We start from the raw sequence: 11194 nt of genomic DNA, 5'->3' as shown, positions 1-11194 counted from the left end.
TTTATTTTTAAATACAAGAATCTAGTATAAATCTCCCTCTCCCATTTGCAATAATTTAGAAATTACAGCATAATGCCATTTGAAGTTGTACGTGTTTTAACAATACTGGTGAAATTTTAGCTCCTAGTGTTTTTTTTGTTGAGTTTTTTTTAATTCAATGCTTTCTCTTTAACGCATCAAAATACCAAAAGAAACTGACAAAATGGGTTTGTTTCCTGTTTTTGCAGTGTGCTATATGCCAGGGCACTTAGCATTGACAGGTTTATTTTTTTCCCACAGTTAAGGCAAAAAACAACAACAAAGTAGAACACTTGAACATTGTCGTCAAGTAATAATCAGCATTGGAGCATTTGTGACAAAATGTCAAGCACCGATATCTCAGTGGCAACATTCACACTGGATATGTTAAAAAATAAATATGTAACTGGTTTTGACAGTACAGCTGTAAGTCACAAACACAATCTAAAATTCACTGACCCCCCCATATTTCAAAACGAATTCAGGATGAAATGAAATCATGTACACAAATACTCAACAACTTGGTGACAGGCACAATAGTATATATTGTGAATAAACTATGAAGCAGTCAACACTTCCTGGCTGTGATGCTTAATCCAAACGCATCATGATGCTCCGTGCGGGCGTCGGCCTTGACCATGTTGCGGGAGGTTCAGGGATCCACAAAGGACACTGCGATGTAGCGGACGCCGGCGGTGGTGGGCAGGCCTTCGTGGTAGTGGGTGAGGCGGCCGGGGTGCATGATGGCCCAGCCTTTGCGAGGAGCCTCCACGGAGCAGTCGTAACGGAGGAAGCGGCATCCGCCACCCTGAGGTCACAGTTGGTTACGCGTAAGAAACGCACGTTGACGCCATCGTCGGCATACGCAAGTTCCAAGAGCAATTGGCACGATAAACGGGAATGTAGCTGTTATTCATGAGAAGAAAATTCCGATCATGAGCCCAGTCTATGGAAGATGCAGCGAAATGAGATGGATGCAATGACAATAACAGAGTTCATGCAAAAGAGAACAAACTTCTGAATGCATAAATGGAATTGCAAAATATGAAAGACCAGGAATGGAGATTGACATGCCGGCCAAAGAATGCTCATTCTTTTGGAATGAAATCAGTCTCAGCTAACTCCGCGTTTTTCCTTTTTCTTTCTTCCATCTCATTGTCATGTGTCCTACATTCTGGGACATCTGAACCCTAATGGATGAAAACGGCCAATTGGTACCAACCTCCGACGATGCCACTCACCTGGTAATCGGCGCCCATCTGATTGAGCGCAATGTTTATAGTGAATGTGGAGGCGTCGTGATGTGGCCGCAAAAAGGGCTGCTCATCGGGCTTATATCTAACTACAAAGGCCAAGTCAAAATTTGCCTGCAAACACACAGAAAGAAAAGGAGGAAAGTCATGCAAGCGTTGGCGTGGAAACTGCTCAGGTGGCCACACCAGGAGAGCGAGTTGTGGGCGAGCGGGCGCAACTCTCGCTCCGTTCGAGACAAGCGGCCAGCCTGCTTCCGCAGACGGAGGAGAAGAAGCAGAGAGCGGTGCAATGTCGCTTCCGTCACTTCCGGAGGCTTGCACGAGCGCTAGCTCCTCCCACATTTACCTGGTAGTCAACCTCTTTGCTGTTGAGCGCAATGTTTATAGTGAATGTGGAGGCGTCATGGTGAGGCTCGAGCAGGGGCTGCTCGTCGGGTTTGTACCTCACCACGAAGTTCAAGGGAGAAGTGCACTGCAAGAAGACATTTGTCAGCACAACAAGTCGCGAGGCTCGCAACATTTTCAGAGCGCCGCGAATTCTGCCTAGTAACAGAAACATGAGGTCGTCTGACAGTTTCCCTGTTGCAGAGAGTAACCGATGGTTGCAAACTTGCAACCCCACAATGTCATTGTGGTCAACCTTGCATTTATTATACACCTTGTAATTACACTAGTTTGAGAAGAACGAAACAGGAAGTGCAGCATTTCAGCACAGCCTAGCTATTTTTAAAAATTAATGAAAATTAAAAATATTGAAAAAAATTTATGTCATATGCTGTAATCCTGCTTTTATACCTATTAAAAAAAACAATTGTGTACATATTGAACTATGGGAAAGATCAGTTAATTTATGCTACATTTAAGAAAGCTATAAAGTCAGAAAGCTTTAAATTTGTACATTTATAAGTGTCAAAAATATGATAAATAGACATATCAAACAGTAATTCCAAAAATCAGAACATTTCCCTTCTTTCTTAATTGGGGCGATCTTGCAAAGTCGCTGGAAAAGCCATCAGCCGGGTGATACTGCCCTCTAATGGATTCTCCGTGCAAGGCATGTGTCAGATCATATACGTCAGGGTTTTAATGGTGCAAAAAATATTATATCATGAAATAGAGGGCTCAAGATGTCTTGTATTTAATATGATACACTTACAGTGAAATTTCAAATAACTAAAGTGATATTATCAAAATAAATAAATAGATAAAAGTGTGTATAATCGTGTAAATTATGCTTTGCCAATCACGACGATCTTCGTATTTTTGGAGGTCACCATTGTCGAGTGACATCAGATTGAAGCCGGTCGAAGTATGTTTCAACAAAAATGTGCCATAAATGCTAGAATAACAACAACAACAACAATAATAATAATAAAAGATGCCTAGGGAGAATTTCCATATTTCAGATTGCACTTATTGCGTGTGTGGTTTGTAATGTAATGCAAGTGCCTCTATCCAGCCTGCTTTTGATTTCTCCCTCCTCCAGCACACCTGAATCAAATGATCAGGATCATAATCAGGCTTCTGCAGAGCTCGCCGATGAGCTGATCATTTGATTCAGGTGTGTTGAAGGAGGGAACGATGGAAAACAGGCTGAGCTTCAGCACAGCTTGCCTTTCAGATCTTAAAACTGGTTTTAATTAAGGACCCCTGCAGTTGCAATGTGGAATCCAAACTGCAGCCTTAGCAAAATCCAATTTCCTGCTGGTTTGGGCCCCCTCGCAGGTAGAACTGAACGTTTCTTTTCATCTCACATAAATGTCTGAGGTCTTACCTTGGTGTAGTAACCCGGATACATTTGCTCCGTTATGGGCGCGATGTACTCCAGTAAGAACTGGTGCCATTCCTTGTCATAGTTGACTTGATTCATGTGGATGTCGATGGTGGGAACATTCTCGTAGCCGCCTTGGATTCGACTGTCCTGGTAACGCAAACATAATCAGAGATTTAAAAAAAGAAAAAGTTACTTGTTCGTGATTGACTCATTAGTGAAGCGAGAAGAAAATATGAGCAGCCAAGATTGAATAATTGAAGGATGGCCACATTACCGTGTTCCCGCCTCCTGACCACTTGCCAAAGTGTTCCATTTCCTCAACCAGGTGGTCACAAGCAATATCGCTGAAAATTGGAAACCAGTACACATCTGGGCAAGGCTGCGGATCAGAAAGACAAAACAAGACGCATTCCACAACCAAAACAACAAAAAATACTCTGCTATGTAACAATTTTCGACCACCTTCATCTATTAAAAATGTAAAGTGAACTCTGACAACCTCACGTCAGTAATCCTAGTGTTACCAAAACATGAAAACATTTCTAGCAATAATGAAGTGGAGATAAAAAAAAAAAAATGCATTTCAATCAGGAATATGGTTAAAAAGGAAACTGTATGTTAACAACTCACAGTTTCAATCAGTTTATCCTTCATGATGTGCGTGTAGTTCTCATGAATGTATCGCTCCTGCCAGTCCTGAAATAAAAACACTTTTCACACAATTGGATTGTGCAACTGTGACTCGTTTTTTTTTATATTACCACAAGTAATAATACCGCCATAGTTTCATCGTTGGCAATTTTTTTTTAGTATGGAATTTATTTCAATATGTGGAGCTTGCATGTTTCATACGACAAAGATTTATAGATTTCTATTATGGACTTTTCTCCTGCCATCATATAAACAAAGAGCGGCACAAACTCTTGTTTCCAAAGGCATGAAAACCCGATCAGGACCCGCCGATTGATTCCATTTCTCACCTCTGGATTTTCAAAGATCTGCCACAGATCGTTATGCAAATGTCCGGTCTGACAATTTTCCGTTGAAATGATGCGTCCAAAAGTGTCCATGTTGCTGACGTACATGAAGACCCCCTGAGAAGAAAGTTTATGTTGCAAATACAATTCAGATAAATGATTTCTTGACGTGAATAACCGGACATATCAAGTATATTTGATGTACCTTGCTTCGAACATGCTGGCAGAAGGTCATGTCAGGGTCCAACCAATTGGAAGCAAACAGATCCTCGTCCGAGAGCTCCGAGCGAAGCAGGCTGGCCTTCATCAAGTACACGCTGGTTACATACGGAACGTTCCATATTCCGCTGCAAATCGGAGCGCAATTAGACCGGAGCGCGCCTCAACGATGGTCCACATTTGAAGCATCTTACATCCTGCGTCCTTGGACAAGGTCCACGTAGTCCTCGGACCTGGCGTAGTAGCCGTCCGCGCTCAGGGCGCCCCAGAAGTTGCTCCAAAGTCGGCCGGTCCGCGTCAATAACGGTGCCACCATCCGCCTGAACAGCATTTCACAAAGTCTTATTAGTCTTACGAATCCTAACTCGACTGGAAATGCTCTTTTTTTTTTTGGTATAATTGATAAATCTACTTGCTGGTTTTGTTCGATGAGAATTTTAAGCGTGTTCTCATTGGTCAAAGCAACTTCAACGTCCAAGTTGAAGAAATAGTCACAGTCCTTCTGCTTCCTGCACATATCACTGAAATACAACAAAAAAAATAAAATACAATAAAATGTGTCACTTTGCATACAGCAGCAAGAATTATTGGTGACTCACAAGGCCGCGTTGCGTGCGGCCGCGACGTCCGTCTCGTCTTCGGGCCCAACAAATTTGACATCCAGATAAAGATTTGCGTGGTCCTGCAGGAAAGCGCCGACCTGGCGCTCGTGATGACGTTCCTGGCGCAGAAAAAGGAAATGTCAACGTTGGCAGGAGGCAGAATTTTCTACATTAGAATTTGGAAAGGATTTAATGACAAAAAAATGTGTTGTTTTTCTTTTGGACATGTGATAAAGCAACGTACAGTGTAGCAAACTAAATCCAATGTCATGATCCATATTTGTTTAGTGTCGTATTTAGTTTTGCTTCATGTTACGTCTTGTTTTCATGTAGTTCATGTTTGTTTTCGTTATGATTTTGTGTCTACCAATCAGCTCCCTCAGAAGAATAGAAAGTTGGTTTTATTGTTTTATTAGAAAGAGAATATATTTTGTAAATTTATTTAGATATTACATTCATTATTTATTCTTATTAGTTTTATTTGTATAGTTTTTTTTTCTTCTAATTACTGTAAACTGTTCAAGGTTCTGACATCTATTTAGGACATGTATCCGTTTAAAAAAACAAAAACAAATTGTCATCAAAAGTGAGTGATTGCTAAAACATTAGTTAAAATGTGTGCCTTAATTTGTGTTACCTTATTGAAAATGAAGAGCTTGAGTCTGTTCTTGGGATACTGAAGCTTCAGCAGGCGTTCAAAAAAAACACTAACGAACGGGGTGGGCTGCTGAATGAAGACGCCGATCACCACCAAAGGAAATTCATTTTCCTGATGGGGAAGCAATCTTGAGTGTCGGGAAAACGCATTTGTCGACTGTACACTCAATGTTTCCTTTCAATTGATATGATGGGCAAAACGCTGAGAGTCACCTTCAGGTTCCCGAGTGGCCGTAAGTCGTCATGACAAACTGTGCAGCCCGTCTCAAACGTCCACGCGTTTGGTATGTAGTTTCCAAGGTAGTCGAGCTGAAGCTGGGAAGCCAAGTCTCGTTTTAGCTTCTCGTGCGTCACATCTCTTATCACGCGTGTCGTCGGTACCTTGGTGGGTCCGTTCCCGTGGATGACGACGGGCAGCGTATCGTACAGCAAGTTTCGGGCTCGTACGTGTCGATTCTCAAACTTGAGCACCACTTCGTCTGGAAGCGCAATGCATGCAAACAGTACGTTTACGAGTGCAAGATATTCGTTTGCGTTTTGGAGTCTGGCAGCTTGTTGAAATCCAACTCGGGGAGTCGAAAGCCGCGTTTCCACGTGGCAGACGTGACACTTTCACATTCAGTGGATGTTGAAAACGGGAGCGTTTCATCCCCGCCTCACGTAACACTAACAAATTCCTTACTTGGAGAAAAAAAATGTGGCAGAAACTGCGGAGCGCAACTCGTGTTTAAACATGCACTCGCTGACTGATAAACCCTCAAATGTATTTGTACGACTATGCGTCCTTGATTTTCCATGGAAATATTTCATGATATTGTTATTGCATCTTTTTTATCACTAATTTAAAACAGTTTTCGCTACATATAATAATATTGTATGGTCTGAAAAGTTATGTATAGGTTGTTTGTTTCACATTCTAAAGGGCCCAACTGAGAAAGGCAGTAAAAGGAAAAAGGTGTTATTGGAAGGGTGTACTTAACATTTTTAACACGCCAGCTGTGTTCCGTAAACAGCCGCGTGTGTGTCGACTGCCGGAGGTTCAAATCGGTTTGACCACAATTGGACAATAAAAGTCATTTCACTCACCAAGAGCCCCGTGAAGGTTCTGAAACAATCTGCATGTGCTGTCCACTGTCATATTTAGAGATTTCTGAAAAACACTCAGAGATGCTTTATTCATTGATAAATAAATACATTTTATGTGAACATATAAAACAACAACAACAAAAAAAGAGTATCAGAACTTTTCTTACTCTTTTCTCAGGATTGATATAAATCTTGGTGAAAAACAGCTGATCACTGTCGCTGTCTTGTCCCGCCCACTCAGCAAGCATTTCCTTGACGTTGGGCAGGAAGCCAATAAAGCCTGCGGAAAGCAGTAAACTGGTGTAAACAGGCGCCCGAACTTGCTGCGTCCCAACTTTCAAGCGGCCTCATTACTACTGCCAGGATTTTTGTTTTTTTTTGTTTTTTTGATGCTTGTGAAGCGGTTTTTGGTCTACAAAGAAGAACCTGCTCTCCGCATGACATCTACATGTTGTAACCTTCTGCGAAAACAAAATCATCTTAGCTCAGACTGAAATACTGAAACGATTGAATCCAAGTCTGCAAAAACAAATTGTGTCATGTGGAAACATAAGCAGCGCACCGCCTGAGCCGAGGAACCTGTTGCCCTCGCGGACGGGCGGATGTTTGTCCTCCAAATGTCTGTCAGGCCAGATCAGGGTCTCAGAGGAGAACACCAGCTTGTGTTTGGCCTGCACAAATTTCTTGAGCAGTTCTTTAGGACTTGAGGCGAAAATCACATCGTAGCTGTGGAACACAAGAAGGAAAGTTACAAGATACTGACACAGCGGTGGCGCAAGCAAAAAAAAAAAAAAAAAAAAAAAAAAGAGGCTGTTTTGACTATTTTCTCCTTCACTGTGGTTACCGCGACAGCAAAACAAGCAGAATGCAGAATACAGTGGAAGCTTCACTTGAATTTGAAGCTCTTACAGTTTGGAGTTCAACCAAAATTTTCATTCACAACCCAAAGAAGTTGGAGATGACATATTGTTAAGATGAAGACACATTACCTGTCAACAAAAAGAATAATTTTATCTTCATCCTTCATTCCCTCGAGGGCTGCTTTAAGAAGTCGCACTTTCTGACCTCCCCCGGGGGACAAGTAGTCGCCTCCTTTCCATTTTTCACCCCGACCAAGAACCTGTGAACACGCAAACCACATCAAATCATTTTTGTTGTCCAGGGAGGCTCGTTTATGTCGGATTTGCATGCAGGCAATCTGGGAAATGAATACGCAAAAACAACATCCAATGCGGGTTTTCCTACCTTGACAGTGTAATTAAAATGTTTTGCAGATCTCAAGAAACGTTTGAAGCCATCCGTCTCCTTCGTCGCCACGGTCACGACTACGATTTGATCTGGAAGACAGAATTGAAGAGGAATTCAGCCAAGATGTCTGAAGATGGCGCTCACGTTCCATATGTGGCTTGTCGTGTCAGCAGATGATTTCTGATTTGGAAAGGACGAGAGATCACCTGGCAAACTAATCTCAATCATGGGCTATGCGTCATATTCCATCCATGACACCTCATTCTTCACTGCTAGCAGTGGGGGGTGATTTTTCAGGTCAACTTTAAGGAATAAGCGGTTTGGAAAATGGATGTCTGGATTCCTCTCCAGACGTGACCTTAATACATTATACAGTGTCAGTTCCATTATTTTTTTGGGGGGGGTGAAACTTCACTGCCTGCTGCCGCCAAGTCTCAAAGTTGAGTGTCAGAAGGTAATATTGTTGCAGTGAGTATCCAATGTATTCATGATGACCATGATGACATGGGTTTACTTTTCCACATGAAAAAATATTTAGTGTGATTTGAAAAAGGCATTACAGTATTCGTGTATTTGAGAAAGTAGCATCAAAAGTACTCAGGTAGAAGTACACACTAACACATACTTAAAAAAAGTGCCAGCAGAGACACTAATTCAACTCTTTTACTTTTAAGTCTGCTGCGTCGTCATTAATAATCTGTGGTCCACCTTCCTCAATGGTGCTGCTGTCTCAGTTGTTCTGCTTTATAGGCCAAACAAATAAATCAATCTCTCACCCACAATGGACTTTATCTCTCTACAGTATTTCTGTCTTTTTTACATGGCGTCGTCATCTGCGTAAGTTGAAAAAAAAAAATAACAAGCATATTAGAAAAAGAAGTAGAAAGTACACACATGATGTTTTCAAATGTAGTACATCTACCTCAAAAACCTGCTCGAGTACAGTAACAAATAATTTGCACCGTAGTCTACTTTGTTAGTTCTCCCAACTAACCACAGTCAACATAATAAAAATCATGAAGAATTCTGCAGGAAGCAGCTGTTGCCATTATGCCATTATTTATGCTTAATATTTCTATTCATCTATCATGAACAAAGGGCACAATATTCGAACAACACTAATAGTCCCATGTCTAGAAATCCGTGGGCTGCAAGTGGTCCTATGGGGGCTGCCTTTGCCCATGGGCACCATGTTGGCGAGCCCTTCACAAAATGAATGAACTTCAATGAGTCCATAAAATCCAAAATATTGATGCAATTGTTCTTATATTTTCAGAGGTTGAAATACATGTCCCCAATAAATGTTGGTGATTTTTTTTTTTTTTTTTTTTTTACATTTATCTTGTGTTTTAGGCGGCCCCAAGTTTGTACATTTTAGCATAGAAATGCAATCTACAGTGGGTATGAATACTAAAAGTTGTCATTACAACTGTATCGACCTTGCCATGACTTCAAACTTAATGCAAGATGTTTCACGTCTTTTTCTTTTTAAAAAAAAAAACATCTCTAGAACATTCTGCAGCCTCACTGGAGCAACGTCGTCACCATTCCAGGCACAATTTTCGTTGAATTCACTCTTGAGCTTCCACCGGTTGTTCGATCTGCTCCAAAGCGACGTTCCATGAACTTCCATCCCACGGGAAGTTAGGCGGAAACAAACAAACAGGAACAATCCTGTCCACGTCAGCGGCACGTTCACAACTTCAGAACCAGTGACTTTTTTTTCTTTAGCTGGGGGGTCCCCAGTCCCCACAAACATACAGAATACCCTCATTTCCGGTCAACGCTTTTCCACCTGGCCTGTGGCCACGGCTACCAACAATCAAAACAAACAAACAAAATGTCACCTTTCTTCGCACGGCAGCCAAATTAACGCGAGCAGCAAAAGGCGAAACATAACACGTGCATGTATATCGCCTGTTGAATCTGACGTCTGGTTTCATGTATGACGCCATTGCCATTTGCCACTTCTAACAGTGGAACTAAGACGAACGAAGAGCCGCTGTTTGTCTTACCTTCACGGGGTTGCTCGTCGTCACAGTCGCGCAGAGGAAAGAGTGTGTAGAAAACAAAGACGGGGAATAACAGCGGCCAAAGTTTCATGGTGAAATTAGACGGTTGGAGTGTGGAAGGAGTGCGGAATCACTTTCCCCGCTGACCCGGCTATGTAAAAGGAGAGCCCCCCCAAATCGTCCCCCTCTCTCTCTCTTCCCCCTCCTCTCTCTCTCTCTCTCTCTCTCTCTCTCTCTCTCTCTCTCTCTCTCTCTCCCTCTCTCTCTCTTCCCCCTCTCTCTCTCTCTCTCTCTCCAAATGTAAACCAGAGCTTCCATTCATCCCCCGTGGGCTACACAGGCAGGCAATATAAACAAGCTGTGATTTGATTCCAGTGTCAGGCTCAGCCCAGCTGTTCCGTGAACGTGAATTCCTGCACGCATGCAGAGGCCGAGTGTGACTCTGTCTGGACCGTTTCAGCACTGCGCCTGGGTGCCTTCCACGTACACTTCCCACCTCCCGGACGAAAAAGTGCTTGTATTGCTCAGCCTCGAGTGAAATTTTACACTGAAAATCTTCTTTTTTCTTCCGGTTTTGAAATGACAATGTGTTGAGCGCTATGTACTCTGATGTGTAATGTTGCGCTTGTGCCACTGTGAGGCGCTCGAACACTTTTCTTTAATCTTCTATTGTTCTTTTATCCTCCTTTTACTTTGAGCTTGGAGGCAGTTGAGTGCAGACGTGCTTTGTTGCGCTCCGTAACAAATACACCATAATTGGCTAAAGAAACTTCATCTTTCCGTCATCCATTTATCCGAATGCAGTTAAGCTGCCAAAACTTAACACAATGACGTAATTGAAACAGGATTTTGTAATTGCCTGATCTCTTCTGATGCCAAACGAGTTTTTTTTTCCTTCTTCTTCTTCTCAGCATCACCTTCCACAGACGTAATTATATAGTATTCACACCTCGCAAAACATTTCGGAATATGGTCTTTTGGGTGAATTTTTTTATATGCACAACAATGTCTCTTAATTTGCCTTTCTATGAACCTTTGAAATTGTATCGGTCCAAGTGCTCAATGTCTCAGTATTTGCCTTCTCTATAACAAAGAGCTGAATGCCAAAATTCACAATAGGTGTTTTGATCCATGAAATTTTCAATGGGCGTCCATTTCAATGCCTTTCTGTGGCTCTTCCAGTTTGTTTCTCTGTTGAAGCCTGCCATGACACTGGGACATTCAGCTCACTGTCCACTCCACAGAGAGAGAGAGAGAGAGAGAGAGAGAGAGAGAGAGAGAGAGAGAGAGAGAGAGAGAGAGAGAGAGAGAACCTTGAAAAACAAAGCACTTTTGATCAGTTGTTATG

At 42.1% G+C, this 11194-nt stretch overlaps 1 protein-coding gene across 3 annotated transcripts; it reads right to left on the bottom strand.

Moving 5' to 3' along the window:
• Nucleotides 1-207: 207 nt before the first annotated feature.
• Nucleotides 208-10013, bottom strand: plod1a (procollagen-lysine, 2-oxoglutarate 5-dioxygenase 1a). 3 transcript variants are annotated; one of them, XM_077511896.1, is made up of 19 exons: nt 9850-10013; nt 7832-7923; nt 7576-7706; nt 7149-7312; nt 6754-6866; nt 6587-6650; nt 5882-5979; nt 5714-5815; nt 5481-5612; nt 4841-4962; nt 4658-4762; nt 4436-4561; nt 4228-4369; nt 4026-4139; nt 3676-3741; nt 3320-3424; nt 3046-3192; nt 1260-1385; nt 208-826 (listed from the first exon to the last, which is right to left on the bottom strand). In XM_077511896.1, exons 1-19 carry the CDS (start codon nt 9935-9937, stop codon nt 671-673), a joined length of 2193 nt encoding a protein of 730 aa, XP_077368022.1. In that variant the 5' UTR covers nt 9938-10013; the 3' UTR covers nt 208-670. The 3 variants fall into 3 exon arrangements, with proteins under 3 accessions (XP_077368022.1, XP_077368024.1, XP_077368023.1); XM_077511898.1 differs by lacking the exon at nt 9850-10013 and adding an exon at nt 9682-9809; XM_077511897.1 differs by lacking the exon at nt 9850-10013 and adding an exon at nt 9363-9670.
• Between the last annotated feature and the right edge of the window lie 1181 nt (nt 10014-11194).

This window comes from Festucalex cinctus, chromosome 2, assembly GCF_051991245.1.
Source record: "Festucalex cinctus isolate MCC-2025b chromosome 2, RoL_Fcin_1.0, whole genome shotgun sequence".
NCBI classification, from domain to species: domain Eukaryota; kingdom Metazoa; phylum Chordata; class Actinopteri; order Syngnathiformes; family Syngnathidae; genus Festucalex; species Festucalex cinctus.
The sequence above is the reverse complement of the archived record's forward strand: the minus strand, read 5'-3'. Positions and strand labels throughout refer to the sequence as shown.